Below are 22695 nucleotides of genomic sequence, written 5' to 3' on the forward strand. Positions count from 1 at the left end.
GTGATTGTGATTGCACAAATTGTTTATTTCAAAAGACAAAACAATGTAAAACAACCAGTCAAGCAACAAATGGGTAAACATTTTGACCATACATTGAGTCTAAACATATACCCCACATATATACCCCATACATATATAAGAACTACTTTGAATATCTATCTGTGTAGTTATTTATATATACAAAGTAATTCTTATATATAATATACATATGATAATGCAGTCTGTACATTTGTGAGAAGCAGCAGTGTTTTTAAATACTTATTGAATCCACCCTCCCATGATTGTATAGCGCACACATTTAAGAATTTGAACTGATTGTCACATCATATTTACAGTTTCAGGGTAATTACAGTATTACAAGTATTTACATACACTGTAAACAAGTATGTTGTTAAAAAGAGCTAATGTGCGTTTATCAATGAAACACAAACAATGTGTGAATAATCTCTAATATAATATGTAAGGGAAAAAAAACATATTCAGTACTTTGCCGTCATTCCTGAAGTCCTGAGTTGATGAAGTCGCTCTCATTCGACTGTATCATTTCAATTCAGAAATGCAGTTTCTGAAGCTACTATAATATATTTGTGTTTGTTTTACAATCACATGATAAAGCAAATCTGTGTTATAATACTATCTGTTTCTAGGAACAATCTGAAGTATGTTTAAGTGCAAATGGCTACAAACAGGCATGTCAGAAAATGTAAAACAGTTTTGCTGAAGTTTCAGTTTACATGGCGGCTACCTTTTTTGGGACTGATTTTTTTAAGGGGATTTCTACTGAATAATAAAAATTCTGCATAACTAATTTGTACATACATGTGGAAGTCCCTGTTAAAATGTGTTATAATCAAACAACAGCACAAAAATAAAAGGTCTAACCTATGCACAGTTAACAACACCATTCATGTGCCCATTAGTTTTTCCTAGAGGTGAGCAACCAAATGTCACTAAAATTTTAAATCAACTGATTAAGGACGTAATAAAGACATCATTTTTTTTATTCACAGAAACTTCTGTGCCCATGTCAAAGAATGAAGTCAGTTGTCTGCAGATCTGGAAGGCCGGAGAGGGTCTCGGGTTGAGGAATACCACTAGAAGGCGCCACCACATTTCCATTTGGCAGGCCTGCTGCATACATGCCACCAGCGACAGATGGATTTACCTACAACAGACAACTTACAGGTTCAGTTGTAAAGCAGGTGAGTCAGTAGTGGAAAAAGTAAATAGGTAAAATCAATTCAAGTCAAATTTAGTGACTAATGGGTGGTACTGTTCCTAACAGCATAAAAGCTGGCCTTTTTTACTTATGCTGATATAAAATTTAATAAAAAATAAATAGAAACATTAATATGCACAGCAACTCAAATGAAGAAGGAATAAAGGATTAAGAACGGTCAAGTCTTAATGAAAATGCAGTTAGCAATTAAAATGCAGTTTTTATCTTTAAGAAATGTAGTAATTGAGTAAATCTACAAGTATTTAGTTCCAATAATACTTGAGTAAAGTACATATTTTACAAAATAACAATGGAGTACAGAAAAATATATATATAATTCCTCAAGCACTCTCCACCCCTTATGAGTAATTTATGAATATCAACAGTACTTCTTGAACCCAGACCAATATGTTTCATAACAAATAGAGCATAATTATCCAGAATTACTAGAATTTCTAGTTGTAACAAAAGTTGTATATATGATGATATATATAATTGGACTTTTTACTAGTAAAAATGTAATTATAGATAAGAGAGGGTGGAGGATCAATGAGTAAATCAATGGTAACATGGATTATTTCCTCATCTTCAGCTTTCTATTTTACTTTTTATTATTATGTATTATTATTCATATTTATTTTATTCTTGGTTTTATTGCTTCTTCTTTTTTCTTTTTTAATATTATTAAATAATACAAAAAGTTTACTCCCTGTGGCTCTGGACAACATTGTGAATTAGAGCCCCAACCCTCCACCACCCCAAATGTAAATCCAATCTTAAATAAAGAATGATGAATATAAGACTAGTCGAATTTATATTTTTAATATAGTATATATAATTTATATATTTTAATTAGTAAAAACTAAAGTATGGCCACTCAAATGATAATAGCTGTGGTAGCTTAGCTTAGACAACAGGCTAGGGCCAGAACATCTGGACTGACACTACAGCTGTGTCCAGAACTGCATTCTAACTTGCTACATGGTGTATAGAAATGGCACATTCATCATCATGGTATGCTTAGTGTAGTACCGACATCTGTTAAGTTGCTATTGCTGGGCATTTAGCCCTCTCTGCTCCAGGGGTGCTGGTTAAAGTTGCACAGATTTCTGGATGCAATGGCTGTATCTTACAGCTCACACCATTGGTTCATCCTAATAAACAAGGGATGCAGGAAGCCACTATTTCTGTCTGCCAGCAGAAACCGAATGCTCTGAACCTCTGTTCTGGTTTGCTTTAGGTTGGAGCAACATGTTCATCAATGTTCCGAATCCAACGTGCCGGCTATGTGCTTTCTCCTTCGAATAATGTCACTGAAGACATGTCCCCTCCTTCACCCTCACCCTTTCTCTATCGCTCTCATCTCGCATCCCCCACTTGTCAGTCAGATGCTTTTTTTAGGTCATTGCAGCGGGGCGCATTTGTAGGTCAGGGGAGAAAAAGGGCGGAACGCACACTCGCATGGTGGATCTGCTGAGCTGAGGTCATTTCATTTCCCACTCAGTTTGAGACAAAAGAGCACCTGTGTCTTCATATTAGCTCTCTGTAATGAAACAAGTGGCTGTGTCAGACAGCCCTTCTCAGTGGCTACTTGTTTTAATCTGAATACTGCTATGCTGTACTGTGATCGACTAACCCCACTAGAAGATAAAAAGAGCCGGACCCTTCGGCTGGTCAGAACAGCTCCTCATTGTGGCATGTGTGGTTTGTAACATGTCTCTAGATTTAAAATAGAACGCTCCAATCAGACTAACCCTGTTTTCAGCAATGCATCCACACTGGTTCAGCAGTTAGGTAAGCTGTCCTTAAACGCACGCCACCCGCAGTGTTTGCTCTTATGCACAGGCTCCTGTGCAACACGACCAGGCATTATGGTCCTAAATTGCGCTCGCATGAATACCAGCAGTGAGAACAGTAATTGTGGCTTGTTAAAGATGGACCAGCATAAGTTCTGTCAGCAAGAAATAGATGACAAAAAGAAAATAGAGACAATTATTCTAGGGAAGTCCTGGACCGATCCAGGCATGTCCAGGTCCAATCCCAATCTAGTCGCAAGTCTAAGTTAGGTCATTATTGCCCAGCCAGCTGCAGCAGTGCAGACATTCTCAGAAGGTAAATAAAAGAGTGTAGAGTCTTGTTCCAGCTCTGTTATACATGAACACTGTGCTGTTAACTAACCTAGATTTCATGTTTGATTTGTTTAAAGAGACTGTTGGCTTTTTCTCCACGTGCACGGCCCCCACGTAAATGCAAAAATACAGTCAGGTGCTGTCAAAAGCATACCAAACCAACACTGACATGCATTCTCATTAGCTACTGTTGTCGGCTCATCAATGTGCGGACAAAGCAGCTCTCTCAATGACCACAGCGATGTCCTTAACAAACAAAAATCCTCTCACCATTCATTTGCACAATCACTTTGTTTTTAAGGTTGTCCCACCAACTAGAGGACCAACCAGGTCTCCAAAACAGGAATAGACATAAACATTCATATTTATATCTAGCTCCACTCTCTCTCAGACTATACCTGTCTTATAAATGTACAAATCAGAGAATTTCTACAGATCCCTCCTATCTTTGTATATTCTGTATTTTGTGTATATTTTGTGTAATTTAGTATTTATTTAATATCATTTTTATATAACTTTATTTTAATATGTTTAGTATGCATATAGTTTTGTCCTCCTGTAGAGCATCAACCTGAGCCTCACCACAAGCATTTCAATGCATAAATGTCCTGACATGTTGTGCAAATGACAAATGACAACATTGGTGGCGTGTCGTGGGAGTGCTGGATATAGCAGTGACCTCCGTAGTGCATTCTAAATATAGAGTAAGATAACTGTACATTTATGTGTACAAGTCCTGTTAGCAATGTTAAAACTAGCACTATTTAGTCACAAGCCAAAAACTTGGTTGTCCTTGTTTACTTGACAGCACAATATCTTCACCCTGGAAGAAGTTCTGCAAAAGCTCAGTTCCAGTAACCTAAAATGGAGTGGATGAAAGGCCAAAGCACTTGGAAAAAAATACCTGTGTAGGTGTGGACATAGCCTGAATCTGGTAATAGCAGATTTATCATGTGAATAAAACCCTTAAACCATGAGGGTTACATTACATGATCACATAAAGAGGACCTCCTTTACCTTGCTCTGTTGTGAGTCTTGAGGTGATGAGGTGAACATTCCGAAAGAGTCCTGTGAGGGCAGTTGTCCGCAAGCCTGCCCAACACTCAGGATATGCTGTGAGAAACTAGACAACATTTGGGCCAGCTGTTCCTTCTGATCAACCCTCAGATGCAAAGGAACCGTGGTCTCCTTGCATATACCATTCTCCTGAGGGGACTGTCCATTGACTATAAAATCCATACAAGAAATGTCAACCATATTGCATTCATCCACTGAAGTGTGTCCATTGTGATGGCTAGGGTCACTGTTGGTTGTGTCTGATTGACTGCCACAACATAAACTCTGCCCTTGGTTTAGATTCACAACATGGCCATTCGCGTTACAGGTGATGGCATAGTGAGACTGAAACGACTGACTAGGCCACTGCTGTCGCTGTGAAGGGTATTGCTGCTGATGGAGGAGCTGTTTGGCACCTACTTTAAATACTGAGGCACTGTTGTCAGGAATGGTCTGTTGAGCGTCGCAGTGACCACTTGGTGTCCTAGTGCAGGTCATTGTGGTATGGGATGCCAAATGTCTCTTTGATTGGTTGCTTTGCTGGGACATGACATCTGGAAGTGGTGGAGGTTGCCTTATACTGAGGTGCAGTTGCATCTGTTGGGACAGGTGGACAATGGGTCGCTGATCACACAGCGGTGGTCTAAAAGGTACATGTGAGACATGCACATTAGGTGTTGACGTGGTGTGGGTTTCAGGCACCAAGGTGGTCATAGTCACAGAAGCTGGAGGTAGAACATCAGGGAAGGAGTGGTTTTCCGTCTCTTGTTTTTGCTCAAGTGAGTCGTGGATGAAAGACAGTATCTCCTCATTGGTGAGAAGGACATCGAGAGTAGGAACATGATCTGGGTCCATGTCCACTCTAATCATTCGTTCATCAAGGAGAAGCAGCTCTAGGTCTTCTGCGCTTAATCCGAGACCCTCCAGAGCACCAAACAGCTCTCCATTGGAGCAGTCCTCTGAATCACCAATAACTTCATTGCTCAGGGATAAGGAATCTAAGGTGGCTAGTAGTGGGTCGAAACTTATCTCAGGTGGCCCTGGACCCAATATGCCATTACCTATTTGATCCCAGTCTCTAAGAACCCCAGAGTCACTTTCAGACAAGCAGGGTAGGTTATCCAATGCGCCGAACAAGCTGTTTTGAAATGTTTTTTTGGTCTCTACAGCTGGCTGGCATACATAAACAGATTCATCTTGGCTCATCACTGCACCAAGCAATGAACTAGGACCTAGAGCTTCATCTGTGGATTTTTCTGTCCGACCCTTTTTTGACTTGCTGCTCTTTCCATTGCCTTGCTGAGCTTCATTAAATCCTGCTATCGGATGACTGGTTTCGTAGAGCATAGCTTCACCAGTTGCAAAAGTAAAGGGAAGGTGCATAGAGCGTTTTCGCAAGTGTTCACCACCCTCCTCTTCCCTAGTGGAGACAAATAAAGATTATTTAGGTAAGTTACACTTTCAGTTCATATTTTTCCTAGATATCAGACCAAGCGTCAAACTTGAATGTGGCACAAGCTCAGAAAAGGATGAAAGTAAGGACAATGACAATTAACTTACAAAAGTGGTCTTTGGGTGGCAATGATGTAATCAGGTTTGCCATTCTTGTAGACCAATCTTGCATTGGCTTGGACCCATTTCCAGCGGTTGTCCTTGGTAAGGAGTCGAAATACTGTCAGTCCACTCTCACCGGTTTTTATCACTGCAAATAAGTCACATGAAAGAAGTTTAACCAGAGGGAATTGGAAGTGTCCATACAAGATGATCTGATCATGTGATTTTGAAATGTAGATCTAAATAAAACCGTTTTGCTAAACTCTACAGATTAACATAACATTGTTTGCGGAAAGTTCTCTGTTGTTCTTCAGACTCGGAAAGGATTACTGGATAAACTAGTGACTGTCCCCACCCGAGCCTGGGGGTCACACAACTTGATAACCTTAGCAGACTGGAAGCTTCCATCATAGGGAACCATGTAATTATTCAAAGAGCTATTTAAGCATGACCCATCATCTTTACTATAGAACCACTGAAGGAACCTTTTTTTAAATTATTTTTACTTTGCTAACAAGCATTTACTAATAATTAAGACTCAAAACTCAACACACATACATCACACAACTGGCCAAATAGTCAATCTCCTGCTCAGAACCACATTTTGTTCATTAAATACCAAACAAAGCTTTCTCTGCACACTTTATCACAACACAGCAAACTCCGGCTCAATAGCAGATCATTACTATAAAACACTAGCCCGTGTTCTTCATTCAGGATGAACATATATTCAATCATAGCACAATGACTGTCAAAATATAGGTAGACACCTCCCTTCCTATGTTGCTGTAGCTGTTTATGATCTGATCAGCAACACTTTCCTATCCTTACACATTTACCTACAGAAAAATGATAAGGTCCCACACACATGCACTAATCACCCAGTACATCGCTAGCTTTTCACAGGGGACCTCAGGTAGACACCTCCCTTCATTAGTGTTTTGCTGAAATTGGCCCACTACACCTCCGGAAGACTCAGCAGTGAAGTCTGGCATCCCAGACTCACTCCGCTCGAAACTCACTTCATGGTATTTCACAGGATTTGCTTACAACAGTCTTGTGAATCCAATTCAAATGTGTTTTAAAATTCTCATATTTTTTATTTATTTATATATTTATTAATAATATTTATTTATTAATTCATTCATTTATTTTATTTTTAGCTGTAAGGTGTAAAGGTGAGACCCCAGCGGTCTTGTTTGTATAGCATATCGACAAACACATGAAACGAAACTGTGCCTCACTTCGAACATGGTTTTCAGCACAATGGAGCATATCTGCTGCATGGATGAACTGGTAGCCAGACCCCCGGACTCTCAGCTCAGCCTCAGTGTAGCCCAAAACGATTTTACCCCTGCGTAAGAAAAGAGAAGATTTCAGTAATGTAGATAAATAAGAAGAATTTTAAAAAACACAATATTAAAATATATATTTTCTTGATCATACTCGTACAGCTGAAGGTGCTTTATAGGGTTATTGGAGTGTTGCCATAAAATAATCACTTTTGGTTCTACAAAGCTTTAAATGTTCTTTACATTCATCCTTCATTCTTTACAAACATGCTTTATAGAACAAGAAGTAGTTCTTCTGTGGCATCACAAAAAAGTCAAGCAATAGGATCAATATGCCAATCAAGTACACTGGTGATTATCTGGTTTATGATGGCATTAAGCAAAACTTGCTTCGCATCACAGGCCATGGGGGTGAAATCCAGTTTGTGCTTGGTTCTGAAGATCATGTTCTTTGTCCGAATCTCCAAGATCGAGGGTGGCTGGAGCGGGGTGGCAATTGCAAACAGTGACAACTGGGCTGGGGGTTTGGCGCTGTCATCCCCAATGTGGTTCAGGCCATGCAGGAATTTCAGCCTACCCTGGAGATTCAGAGCCTGAAAGAAGTTGTAGACTTTAGCTTTTGATTAAATTCAGAGAATGCTTGGATTTGGCAGCACTGATGCATATAAGAGCATGTATAAGCACTTCATAAGACTGTAGGATGAAATACATAGATAAAGCGGGTTTTTATTAGCTCTTACCAGAAATCCCGAAGAATTGTCCATGAGACATCGGAAACGACACACAAAGTTCCTCTCTAAGAACGAAGAATTCTCAGGCGGCAGTTGTTCAGGGTTGTAGGTTTCCAGGGAGGGGGCCGAACCCTGGACATCTAAGAATCAAAGATTGTGAACGCATGAAAAAACATGCGTCAGTGAATTCCAGACACTATGGATTTGTTCAGTCCCACCAATAGCTCACCTGATTTTATTTATTGAGGATTGACTAGATAAATGGATGGGAACTGGAAAACTAGCCTTCTTCCAGGAAAGTGCTGGAAAGGGTTAAGCTAAGTTGCAGAAGGGAAGAAAGCAGCTGTGTTCTGTGGCGTTTAAAAGGTCAACAGAATAAAAGCTACCCGAAGACACTGATCTGAGACTAGATTTAGTAGTGGTTAGAACTTGGCCCTGTGTGGGGCAGACCACAGTGCATCAGTAGTAAAGGGCAGCTTTGTTGTAGAGCTTTCTGGCTCAGGCTGACCGGAGAGGCTCTCTGCTACTGCAAAGTCACTTATGTAATTAGCCTTTAGGCTCATCACCGGTCTTAGCGCACCATGTGACGGTGTTCAGCCAGCAGTGGCAAAATCACCTCCTACCATTTACTGAGAACTGCTGTGCAGTGCATCACGTACGATTTGCTGAGTTAGGCTCTTGGTGAGCAAGAGTGGGTGTAAATGGTCTTACATCAGAATACTGAGTGATTATGAAGCACAAATCAGAATTTCAGGGTTGCTTTTTTAAAGGACCTATTTTTACTACCAGTTTATATAATCAGACTAAATTTGAAGCAAAGTTTTACTTTAAAGTCTATAGTTTAACATTAAACTCTATAGTGTTTAATACCTTACAGTCCAGTCTGACTGACCTACCTGACCATTCATCACCCTGTTCCTTTACAACTCTGCAGTCAGATCACTTAGTGTGTGTGTATTAGTCTTAGCCTCCTCCATGGTTATGAATGTCCCATCAGAGCTGGTTTAGAACCTATGAAAGGAGCGTGGTTCTCTCGTTCTTAGAACAGAGCATAGTCTGGTTTCTAACCAGGCGTAATTTAGGAGGACAGACGGGATGGGACTGATGTTATATATTTCTAAATGGAGATAATGGAATACAGTATACTTGTCGGTGCACAACTACAACCAAACCGGATGCAGAGTTTAAATCATCCTCTGACAGATTAACTAACACATTTTTTACCTGCTGCTCTGGGTGGGAGTCATTTGTTGTTGCTGCGTCACATTTACAGCGAGGCTCTATGCTAAAGCTAAGCTAAAGCACTTCATCAGTTCAGTGTGTCTTCGGGGTCTTTACACCAGGCTTTTCATGGGTTCAAGTAAAATTTGAATGTGCTCCAATTACCAAAAATGCTGTTAATGCCAGTTCCAAATATTATGCTTTAAACTTTACAAGACTCAGTATTAGGTAGCAGGATGGATGGCTGCACAGTTCGAAATAATGATGTTTGAAGCTTGACCCAGCTGGCAGCAGGTAATCAGTGGTTAAGAGTACTGTGCTATTTATCACAGGGTTGTGGGTTCAATGCCCTAGTCTGCTAAGCTGCCACTGTTGGGCCGAGGAGCAAGGTAGCATGTCTGACCCTGGCTTTCCAATAGAGTTGGAAATCTCTAGTCACTTCACGGTTTCATTTGATTCTGATTCAGAAGGACGTGATGCGATTATCGAATATGGATGCATTTTGATGCATCTTTTTTTTCCTATAAAGGATTTCTTCTTTCGGACTGTGTGACTCTACGTGATACCTTTAAAGCACATGATTTGTAAAGATTCATAATGGATTTACTTTCGAATTCTTTTATTAACAAAACACATGGAAGCGATGGTCAGGTGGGAAGGTTTTACAGTGGGACCGTGGTGGGAATACGTAGTAATACGCTTTACTCTCCCTAGTAGCCTTGACACAGTGGGCTGACAGTTGAGCACCTACTGAGGCCAGGTTTAGCATGTGGGCATCCTAGCCCTGGTTCTCAACCACTGAATATGGAAGCAAATGTTTGCCAATAAAAGTCCTGGTCAGATTTCTCACTCATTCATATTGTGTCTCTGTTATGTGCATGTCACAGACAGTCCAAGCCCTGCACTTTTGCACTTCCGAGTTGCATCTTTTGCATTCTGTCAACATTACGTTATCAATTAACGTTTAGAGAATCGAATTTGGACGTTTGTGAATCGGAATTAATATGCATTTATATACCAAATATTGAAATTTAGATGTTTTGAAGTTATCTGTCAACACTGTGAAGTTTTCAAAATGTCTGGGATACTTTTTAGTCTATACAGTCTACATATATGAATCATTATATGTCTCTCTTAATATTTTAAATTTAAAAATGGCTCTAAAATATGGAAGATAAAAAGGTTTGTTTACCTTGTCCAGACTCAAGAGGTGTGGTTTTTGTGGTGACTGGGGGGTTCAGGGCCCAGTGCAGGTTCCTTCTCAACTCCTGTTGGTCCTCTGTGTGGACCAGCTCAAATACACTCTGATGCATGACATCAGTCTAAGAGAAAGAGAGAGTATATCACATTATTATAAAAGTTGGATGTTGGATGATCACCACTCCACCTTATTCCCAACTCGCCAGCTCATCCCAGAAGTATTGGATGGAGCACTGTCACTCCAGAGAACACAGTTCCACTGCTCCACAGCTCAATGCTGGGGGGCTTGATACCCCTCTAGCCTACACCTGGCAAAAAGAATGGTGCCAATAGGTTCATGTTGATCTGCTCCAATTTGAGTCCTATTCTATTGGTGTGTGTGTGCATTTGCACCTCTGTGTCAGCAATGGGTGCTGTTGTTTGGCATTATTTTACATAATTTTGGCCTATTTTGCAACGTAATTTTCAGCTTGTTGAAAAACCTTTTTAATAAAGGACAAATACTAAAACAAAATGTCCCTTTTGAGTCATGGTTAGACTCGTTCAGTTTGCCTGCCACGTTCTTATTCATTATAAATTCCATTACAAACTTTTTCTAAGATGCTTTCAGTGTCTCTGTGCTATTCCTGCCCGCTCATCATGCTTGGAGTTCAAAGTGCTGTTAGATGAGGTGAGGTCAGGAAAGGCCACCTTAACTCATTAAACTGAAGGCAATCCCCTTCACTGGGTTCTAATCTCTTCACAAAGCCTGAGCGGATATCCTCTAGGGGGATTTTGTTGTGTGTGTGTGTGTGTGTGTGTCTGTTTGTGCACACAATTGTAAGACTAAACAAGTGCATATTGCTAAGCAAGTGGATACAGTACTACAAAATTGTATTTTCTAAGCATTTCTATTGGTTCATTCATCACAAATGTGTGACACAAAGTAAAGAACAACTGCCACATTCATATTGTCAAATGTCAAAAAGTAAAAAAAAAGAAAAAGCGTTAGAGTAACTCTACATTCTGGCTAGTGGCTTGGAGCCCTACCATTCTGGCTGCTGGAGTAAATAAACGTTGCAGCTCTAATGCCTTTAGGGCTAAGCGTGGCTCTATTTGGGCCAGCTTTTTTCCTTGGTTTTCCTTGGTTTTAGATTTTTTCTGCTGTGAATCTATGTGTTGATTAATTTTGTGGATTTATTTGTTTGCTGCAAAGTTACTGAAACAAATGAAATAAACAAATTCATTATTCATTAATGTCTTAATTTCATAACTGTCTTCAACACATCTCTAAACTCAAATTTAAAAATGTAGGGCACTAGGACCCAAGGGAGGCACTGCTGCTGTTTCCAATACAGTCAGTGGGCAATCACTGAAGCTGTGACTGGATGTTGACTAAAAGCTTGTGATAAGCCTTTTTTTACATTAACATTATTTCTAGAGAGAAATTGTAAATATTTACAGAGTGGAGATATGCAAAAGTATGGCCTATTTAGGAAACCATAATATTTTCCTTGTTTTTATCTGGCTGTTAGCTAGCTAATTGTATATGTGAGAACAGCCATTAGTTTACATGCTCATTTTCTTTTAAAATTTGTTTTTAAACTGCAGTTCCTTTAGCCTTTAGCGTTCAGACTGAAGTTAACTGAACTGGATGTATTTATCATTCCACTGCCTCCTAACATTCTGATTTAATAAATAATGTACATACTAGCCACAGGCAAGCTCTAGGCCTTCATTTAAAAACACACACAAGTCAAATGCCTACAGTTTATCTTCTTAATGTGCACCCTATACACCCCTACACAAACACACTGCAGCATTTGATCAAATGAGTGCTACAAAGTGACCCTGAGGCCATATGTTAATGTGCATGTCATGTGTAGATCTTTCTTAATGTGTGAACAGATGATTCACTGCCACAAGAGCTTTACTGTTTGCAAACATTTTACAATAGAATCTCCAAAGTTGATCTGGCTATATGTCCTCATTCGCACTTGGGCTTTGCCATGTCCATTTAGAACAGAGTCTCCAGTCTTATCCACAACAGGCAGACGGCGATCAGCTGGTGTCTTCAAATATTTGATTAGTTCTATGACGTTAGTTATATGACGATGCTTCTGCAGCCACAACGGCCTGTTGAGGATAAGATAGCTAGAGGTACAAGCACTGAGCATAATGGGAACCTGTTTTTGAATATCAGTTAAAGCAACACTATGGAGCATTTTCTTACCTTAAAATAACAAAGTCAAAGTCAAAATCATTGACTTATAATATGGAGAACAGATGTTACTCTGGGCTCAGCATGAGCCAACTGCAGTATGAGACTTTGAGGACTGCGTAACACAGCGTAACCCATCTCATATTTCTGTAAAATCTGGTCACATTACTGTACCACGTCAGTCCAATGATGATTCTGTGTCTTTCAGCTCATCCATGTTCATCAAAAACATGTTTGGTGACTCCAAGCAAATCTAGGGAGAGCCCAGGAGCAAGAAATGACCATTTTCCAGAGTATTGCTAGCATTAAGCAGCATTACACAAAAATTGCATTTCATGCATTTCTCCCTCCTAGACTCCCACTACTGTTGGCAAGTGGAATTCATTCTTTGAGCCGCCACTAAAGGGCACGCTTTTCACATGCATTTTACAAGCTGAGAAATACAGTAGCAGCATCTGAAGTGAAAGAAGAATATGGACTGTCGTGGTAGAGTAACATTTCAAGATTTTACTCAAATTAAATGTATTTGTTACGCAGTTCTTGCATTGTTAGCAGTTATACAGTTGTTATACAGTTAGCAGCACGCTGAACCCAGAATAGCAACAAAAGCAGCACTATTCTACCTATTACTGGTCACATCAGCATCAAGTTGTTATTTTAAGGTAAAATGCTACATAACGTTGCTTTAGGTCACTGATGATGTTGTGTAGGCATGTGATTTCATGTGATTAGCATTGTTGCATCAGCGTTAGAGCCCAGAGCGTCAAGGGTGTATTACCTGATGGAAGCCCAGATAGTCCTGGATGGTGTGGGAGGAATAGAATATAGTTCCTTCAGCAGTGATGACCAGCACAAAGCCATTCAAAGCCTGCCAATAAAGCATGGGAAATACATACATGTGATTATTTGCACTTACATTCAATCACGTTACATGTAGCACAAGCGTGTTGTGCTAAAGTAGCATTATTTATGACAAAAAAAAACTAAATTCCAAAAATCACAATGTGAGACCTAGGGTAAAGTCCTAATAATATCACTTGACTTGAAGCCCATGTAGGCACGGTTATTAAAACAGAGCTCAATTAGGTGGCTCAGACACCATGAACCTCAGCTTTAGCTTTCTAATTCTGTTACTGGAGCAGATCCAAATTCCTCAATGACAGCTGATGCACCTTTGCCTTTTGTTTTTCCCACCAACCGTGAATAATTTAAATCCTTTAGATCATAAATGATTTAAGTCACTGTAGCAGAATACAATCTGCAAAAGAATAGCCCTAGTTTCCTTAAAAGAGTGGACTTTTAGTGTTACAGTGCACCATGCAGTACTTATGTACACAGATTTCATTGTTTAAATAGGGTTAAATTGGGCTAATAAAGTGGCTAACCATAAACCAGCACAGAAACTATTCATTTGCTCCACAACCTTCTTGTACATGGGCATACCTAATCTGAGCAATGACATAAGATCATGGTGATACAAATACGTCATTTCTAAAATGTAATTTTGCAGTTATTTTCTCCATTGCATATATGACTAGATATGGTTGGTGTTTGTGACTGAAGATGGCCTAACAAATTCTCCTTTGTTACCACCAACAAAGGGAAGAAAGATCTCAGTTCACTTGCTTTTATGATTCCATTAATTATTTACATTGTTTTATGAATGCAAACACACTGTGCTGTTTTTTTTTATAAACTATGTCAGGACATTGGGTCTAATGTATGCACTGTTGCCTAAACATTTTGCTCTTCTGGTGCACAATACGTATACCATGAGATGTTGGTTTAAAATATCAATACAGTCTGAACATCAGTCCAGTGGCCATAATATTTATTTTTAAATAATTATCTACTGATTGCAGTATATATCAAATATCACTGCACATCCCAATGCCTCGTTCCAAACTTAACCCTAACACAGCCATCTCATTGCATTTGCCAAATATGTAGCTCTTATAAAAAGCTCTAGAAACTTAAGACACTGTTGTATTGGTTTCCTGGTACTAGGGCCTGGACGATATACCAGTTTTATATATCAGATATATCAGATATATGGCTTATAATATCCACCAATATTCATGACTCATGATTCTGTTAGGATCAGTAAAAATGTCGCTAATAATGCATCAATTATTACTGGCTTTATTTTGGTTCAATCCCAAGATTGCTCAACAGTTCAGTGGAACCTCAGATAGCCTTGCAATTGGGACTCTTCCTTAAATATGTGTCTGCAGCATAGGCTGAACTGGTGAATTTGAAACTAATAAACATATATAATATTGTTCAGTAAAGCACAATTTAACTAAAACTACTTGAGAATATCCTTTAAATATTAAATACTAATAAACAAATTTATTTATATTTATAATATAAAATATGAATTTTCATATTGTTTGGGTCCTATTCCTGACAGTGTAGGTTGTCCCATTAGTTACATTATGTTTCAGGACATTATTATCCTGAAAATGTACAAAAAGTTAACACACACACACATAAATATATATATATATATATACACACACATACACACACAGAAAAGGGCCGATATTGGGTCAGTGGTGCTGTAACAAGCCCATTGCTCTGACCTGCAGTAGGAGTTCACCCTCTGGCATCCGACAGCCTGCAAATCCCACGGCTTTGCCGTTGTCATGGTGACCAGTGTTGGCAGTCGCCCCACCAGAGTTGTGGTTCTTCAGGGCAACTGTGGGAAAGAGAGAGAGAGAATGAGAGAGAGAGAGATAGATAGAGAGAGAGAGAGTGGTTTATCACTGTAATAATGTTTACAAAGCACTGCTGTGAATGTCAGAACGCTTTATGTTTAGTAGACTACACACACTGCGCTCTCAGGCAGCCTCGGCCTCGTTACGAATTCATCATTCATTTCCATTTTAAAAAACGTCCCGGCCAAAGGCGGGCCAGTCTCCTCCCGCTTACATCGCTCTGACTTTTCAACACATTCATAAGGTTTCATAAAAAAAGAGAGTTAAAATACTGCATGCACTCGGTGCACATGTTTCGTGGGCATGAACATCATGGCAATATTGGCATTGGTACTGAGTGACAACACACATATTTAATAGAACAAAAATGACAAGAATTTGTCATTTTCATTTTTTTATATTAACATAGGGTCAAAAGTATGCAATACTTATAAAAAGTATACACCTCCTTAGATCATTTTCATTAACATAGTTAATATAATTTAGCTTTAAATAAAAAAAAAAAAAAGCTTTCTACAAAGTGATGTCAATTTAATAAAAATATATATTGAAAAATAAGTGACTGCATGAATATTCACCCCCTTTAAAGTGACTGGCCTAATTCAACAGATGTCCAGGCAGTTGGTGCTAGTAGTCTCACAATTAGTGAAATGGACATTACCTGAGTGCAATCGATGTATCTCAAGTGGGAGAGTTAATGTACTGCACGCATAGTTATACGCAGAGAAAAGGTTATTGAAGAGTATACATTTGAACATCCCCCTGGAGTTCAGCTAAACCCATCATTGAGAAATGGAAGGATTTTAGCACATGTCAAACTTATGGCAAACTGAGTGACCGTGCAAGAATAAGACCAGTTAGGGAGGCCACCAAGACACCTCTGACTACTCTGAAGGAGATAAATTGATGCTGCCACCACTATGCTTCAATGTGGCGATGATGTGTTTGTGATGATGAGATGGTGTCAAACACAGGCCAAAAAGTTCTCATCAGAACCTTCTTCCAGTTGCCTCTGGGTGAACTGTAGTCCTGCTCTACCGTAAAGCCTTTGACTGGTGAAGATCCCAGGCAACAGTTGTCATATGTCATATGTCATATATCACAGTCTCTCCCATCTTAGCTGCTGAAGCTTTTAACACATTCAGAGTAGTTGTAGGTGTCTTGGTGGCCTCCCTCACTTGCCTCCTTCTTGCATGGTCACTCTTTTCGTTTGTGAGGACGGCCTGCTCTAGGCAGATTTACACATGCCTTATTCCTTCCGTTCCCTGATGGTGGATTTAACTGAACACCAGGGTTTTTTTTTTTATCCATTCCCTGACCGATACTTCTCAATAAGCTTTTCTCTGAGTTGTATTGAGTGTTATTTGGTCTTCATGGTGTATCTGTAGCTAGGAATACTGATTAACCAGAGACTGGACTTTCAATACAGGTATATCTATATATATATATAATATATATATATTTTAATACATACTATAATCACTTAAATCCATGCCGAAGTTAAATCTCTGGTGTTCCAGCAGCTTCCATTTAATAGCCTGTGTCTTGATGGTTTTTGGGATGTTCATGATCATCTAAACGAAGTTCTTCTCAGCTGAGGGTGACCGTTTGTTCTTCCAGACTATGGTATAGTGCTTACACCTTATGTATACTTTTAGGTGCCTTACTTAAGGCCACCTCAGCCACAAATGTTGAGGAAGGAGGAAGAGCAGTTTCTTCACTCTCCCTATCCCCAAAGTTAATCTGCTCTAACTGTGTGTAGATTTACACATCATCGCCCTGCTGTACATGCTAAACTCAAGGTCATTGTTCTTAAGGGGAGGGGGGGTATGCCGCCCCCTCCTTTCCCCTGGGTGCTAACCTACGTGCTTGCATGTGAATGGGAATAAGCAGACAGCAGGGAGCAATGACGTCATGAGAAAAAAAGGAGGGAAGTCATCCTCATTAATCTCTCTGTCCCACCAGAGAGCTGTGTCCTGACCCATGGCAACCCTTGACCTGCCACGCGATGTGCTCACAGGGTCTTCAGAGAGGAATCGAAGCCTGGCCTTTTGTTGGGACAGAAGAGATGGCGAAAGGGTGAAGAACATGGCACGTGGTGTGACAGTCCCATTATGAGTCTGTTCCGTTGACATTTATCTGCTCACGTAAAGACTGGACATGAAGTGGACACCATGACCCCATTACCATAGAGAACTAATGGGGGGACTAATTGTGTTTTACTCCTCTTTACATGCTCAAACATCACAAGCTTGACAACACAATATAGAACGACTTCGCAGTTGAGAATTATCAACTTACTGCCCATCGAAAGTTTTTGGATACCTGGCCTATAGAATTGTTTTCAATAAATCAGCTTGTTTTGAAATAAGTTAACATATTAAACAGAAAGCCGTTTAGCTCTTCTTGACATTGAAATTGAGTTTGGCCACAATAATCAGATGAATTAATGTAGTAAAGTAAAGATGAGAGATTGAACCTGAAGAACACTGTTCCAACTGTTATGCATGGTAGTGTTTTGCAGCCAGTGGCACTGGTACATTGCACAAAGTAGAAACTGCAGAACTGAAGGAAAAAAGCCCTAATTTGAAATTAAGCTTCCATATTTGTCCCCTTGTTATGATGTCAGCACTCCAATCTTTGAGGTGGTTACACCACCTTTGGGCCAAAAGAGCTTCAATACATGCATCATATCAATTAAGACATTTTGACAAGCATGAAATTGTATAACCCAAAGCATTAGCAAATTTACACTTTTTCTGTCTTACTTTATTTGGATAACCTAAAGATATTAAAATTATTCACAAACTGTCTGGTGAAACTGTCTTTTTTATAATCACATATTGATCTAGCTAATTGTAATAGTAATAGTAAAGGAATAGATCAGCAAAAAAAGCGAATGAACTTGATTTACTGAGCCCAGGTCCTGTCGATCACTTAAGGCATGTTTAGTATCTGAAGTTTGGTTTAGATGTTTTAGTTTAGACTGAAAGATGCTAGGCTAGGCTAAATAAAATTTTCTGTAAAATGAAAATGAAAATACACTGTTTGATTCACAATTTTGTTTAATTTTCAATTCATTGGCAATTAATCCACCTGTTCGTAACTCCCCCTAGCACTAGCAATGCTCCTTTTGTCGAACTGTCGCTGATGCAGCTTTGCCAGGGAGCCAACATGCTCTGAGGAAATTGCTAGCTCCCCAGCTCCACCGTACCAGCCAACATTGCTTAAGAGTGATGAGGGGAGAGCGTGCCATCTACTGACCTGGAGAGAGCTAATGGCAAAGTTTTTCTAATGGTAGCGCATTAGACCTCTGGGCCACTCTTTGCCCTTTTGGCATGTATTTAACACAGCATTATGCAAGAATGGTATTTTTTGCTCATGCACCCCCTACAGACAGGAAGTGTAATGAAGACAAAGGCAAATTAGCAGTTTGGAAAGACTGATTATGGATTATGGAGATTGTGGTCATTAGTTACAGCTCTACTGTGAAATCATAACACCCCTACTTGCATATGGACTCTTTTCACATTTCCGGGTTCTCATTTCTGTCGGTTTCTGTAGGCAGGGACACCAGCCACTGCAGTCTGGTGAACACTAAAGCAGCACACATGAAGCCTCGTTTTAACTGTTATGTGATGTTGCGTTGTTGTTTACACTTTGTTAGCTTTGAGTCACAAGCTTGGTAATAGCCCTACAGCAATCTTCTCATCCAGTTCAAATGCCAGAGAGTCAAGCTCCTCATCATCCTCATTATCTTGTTCAGTGTCCTCCTAAGTCTATATTTAGGCTGGTGCACATAGGGCCTCCATATGTGTACTATTGACATACAATGCATGACTGACTGAGCTCATATGATGGTAATACCCAGACCTGGTGTTAGGACCCATTTGCATAAGCTGGCATTGTGTTGGGTCATTGCGTATTGTGAAGATGTTCACATGAGATTAGAAAGCTTCATGGGTGAAATGGAGCACAGTAAACTGCTGCGCTCTCTTAACAGGCTTCCTGTAGCTGCCCGCATTAGATTCAAAACCCTGATGCTGGCCTACAAAGCCAAGAATGGACCAGCCCCTCCGTACTTGATGGCGATGGTCAAAAACTGATCTGCACCAAGAGCCCTTCGAGCTTTAAGTACAACTCGACTTGACCCGCCATCCCTTAAGACTCATGGAAGACGAGCGTCCAGGCTTTTTCTGTCCTGGCACCGAAGTGGTGGAACAAACTTCCCCTGGGTGTCCGAACAGCAGAGTCCAACGCTTGCTGTCTTCAAACGCAGACTGAAGTAGTAGAGTCTAAACTTTGCATCTAAACTAAGCATCTTTGAATTTTAAGTCTTCTCAAACTAGCTAAGGTTATTCTTGAGTAAATAGCGAAGCACTTTTATAAGTCGCTCTAGATAAGTGCATCTGCTAAATGCCATAAATGTAAATGTAAACAGGTGGTGACAGCTTTTTGCACCTTATAGATTCTTATATGCACTAATCATAAATTGAAAAATGAAAAGGAGCAATAACCCTCTAGAAAGATGTAATTACAATAGCTGTTTTACTAATGGATGTAAGTACATATAACAAGGTTGAAAACACTGTCTGATAAACATTTCAAAAATATGATTTTTATATGCTAGAGACCTATCCGAAGAGCAAATATTCAATACTATATAACATTAAATAAATGTAAACAAATACTATTGATGTGAAAAGTAGGTGATGTATGTTGGGTTTAGTGCACTGGTGCAGTCAATCCAGGTATCTCTGATCCAGAGCTTCACCCAGCATCAGTACCCGACCTCACCAATGCTATCTTAGCAATATAGTGAGTATTTGTAATTATGAAGATAGCCAATCATTTTAGCTTGTGGTTTCCACAGTACAGCAGTTCAGTGTAACAGTGAAGGTTAAGATTAAACTTGTAGTGGCTAGAAAAAGCTTCTGCAAGCCGAAGTCTTGCTAAGTCCTGAATCTGAGCACAAACGTTTGCAGTAACAGTTCATTAGGATTTGCTCTCATTAGGAAACCTCTTCACATGAGCTACACCCTTCCTCTTACTGCTCTCAATTACTTCATGGCTGAAGACAAAAATCCTTCTTGTGTGCTTAGAATCTGATCAAGTGAACGTGACAAAAACCACTGACCCCCACACTGGCGTGACCTCTGAGAGGGGCTGTGTTCCTCCACATTGACTGTTCATTGGGGTTCTATGGAGACAGGGTGTCACATGGGGGTAAGGTGGCTGGGCTTGTTATTCTACACAGAGCCACCTGTGACACCGAAGCTGCCAACAGGCCACTGAGCTCAGGTGCTCAGCGGCCACCCTGCTGGGCGGGTGATGAACAGGGCCTCTCGTTAGGAGCCACTAGGACTTTAAATGGCCCTTTTGTAAAATGAAAGTGCCTCCATTAAGCATGAGGCCTTCACTTTAAAGACTAAACCTGTTTGGTACATGTCACGTTACAGGGGTTACGATTCAATATATGGCGATATGTTCCACTACTGTCTGCCACTAGTCCTTGAATGTAAACTATGAATACATACAAAACATAGTATTGCAATACTTTGATATTTTGATATTTTCGTATACCCCAATCAACCAAGACATATGTTGTCTGGAGTTTGAGTTGCCTGCAAATGTCCATCAGTGAGATGTGGTACCAAATACTGTAACAATGCTTATTATCCTTAAGATATTAATGAATATTGCAACAACTTAAAAAAGGCTAACATGCTGGTTTGGCAATATTCTGGTAAGCAAATTCATTGACATCTGTGCAGAATATGAGTATCATTAGAAATTCTTGAGTAATATTAAAAGCGTTGTGCCTGAGTCCCAAGAACTAAGGAGCAGCAAAGGACTGGTGCAAAAGCACTGAGCCCCGGAAAGCAGCGAAAAGCTCTTTGCCACTCTTCGGTTCTCGGGCCTTGGGTACATGGCACAATTATATAACCATGAGGAAAACTCAAGGCAATGGTGGCAAAGTCATTTGAAGTAACAAGCCAATAGGGCTGGGCAGTATGACCAGGCAGATAATGTGCATGAAATATCACTGTATTTTTCTTTGCATGACTACTTACCATTGAAAAATTCTAGTTTCCCACTAGTAAATGCAAGCTTTTAGACAGTATGCTGACTGAACCGTCATATCACCCAGCACTACTAACCAATGTCAAATTTGCCAGATCAGTTTTAATTAGAAACCCCAACACTGTGTTGACATGTCTTTTTTAGAAATACACAAAATTCATAGTTTGCTTATAGAGAATCAATCAAATTTTGAATTGTTGGTAAACTGCACAAGTGGAACAGCGTCTCACTGACTGACAATGACAACTTTGACTGATATACACTGGTAAAAGTATTACGTTCCTTGAGGGTTCCTCAAAGCACCCTAAGAGGTTTCTCCACAGTTCCAAATTGAAGAGCCCCTAAAATTTCATTAAGGGTTTGACAGCGTATGACAACATACACTGACTGACCAACACTAGCTGTCAGCTCTACATTCAGCCTCTGTCATAGCTGTAATATGACACCACATCCCAATAAACCACTTCATCAACAGGATTAATGACACATTAAAGATTAAACTTGTTTGGTATGTGTCAGGATACATGTCAAGTTACAGGGGTTACGATTATACGATATGGCGATATGATGCTATACTGTCTGCCAAATGTTTGTGTTTGTTTTGACTCTCCAGGTTCTCAGGTCTCAGGTTCTCAGGTCTTGTCTCGGTTAGGTCGAAATAAAAATACTATGACAGACTTACTCAGTTTCACACAATGTGGAACACAAACTGTGACCAAGTGTATAAATGTTAGTTTGTGCATTACAGTAAAAGCATTTACAGTATTGATAAGTGAGATAAGGCAGTGTTCTCACAGAATTGCCAGAACTGCCTCTGAATTTGACTCTCTTTCTTTTTCCTTTTATTCCTTTAATAAGAAAGTCAATTAAAAAGTCACAATTTAAAACACAGATTTAAAGTTTTATGTTCTTAGAGCCCACAGGCTGTATTTTTGCCACCCTACTGTTGGGTAAGGCTTTGTATCCGTATTTCATAACTATATTAGCATCATGACATCATCATGTGTCATGATAATGAGTTATAGTCCAAGCTTGCTGGTTATGGTTATCTGTACTTCATGTCTATTAGGGGGAAGTAATAACCAGAAACACGAAAGCAACAGAATGCTAGTGGACATCCAGATGTTTGTGGACACCCCTTCTAAAAAATGCATTCAAATATTTTAGGTTGCACCCATTGCTGATACAGATGTGCAAATGCACACACACAGCTTATCTAGTCCCTGTAGAGAAATATTGCCAAGGAACTCTATTGAGCAGATGAATCTACTAAAGCTATTGGCACCAGG

General features: G+C 39.7%; 1 protein-coding gene across 1 annotated transcript in view; it reads right to left on the bottom strand.

The window, feature by feature from the left end:
- LOC140561350 (aryl hydrocarbon receptor-like) overlaps positions 1–22695 on the bottom strand; it is a 35871-nt gene continuing 13176 nt past the window's right edge. Inside the window, exons 3-11 of the mRNA XM_072686507.1 lie at positions 15188–15303; positions 13381–13470; positions 10395–10524; positions 7991–8121; positions 7641–7843; positions 7203–7312; positions 5965–6106; positions 4366–5824; positions 1–1165 (exon numbers count right to left, since the gene is read on the bottom strand). Coding sequence (XP_072542608.1) covers positions 1028–1165; positions 4366–5824; positions 5965–6106; positions 7203–7312; positions 7641–7843; positions 7991–8121; positions 10395–10524; positions 13381–13470; positions 15188–15303 — 2519 coding nt within the window. The 3' untranslated portion in view covers positions 1–1027. The remainder of the gene's footprint in view (positions 1166–4365; positions 5825–5964; positions 6107–7202; positions 7313–7640; positions 7844–7990; positions 8122–10394; positions 10525–13380; positions 13471–15187; positions 15304–22695) is intronic.

Source organism: Salminus brasiliensis, chromosome 8, assembly GCF_030463535.1.
Source record: "Salminus brasiliensis chromosome 8, fSalBra1.hap2, whole genome shotgun sequence".
In the NCBI taxonomy this organism is placed as follows: Eukaryota; Metazoa; Chordata; class Actinopteri; order Characiformes; family Bryconidae; genus Salminus; species Salminus brasiliensis.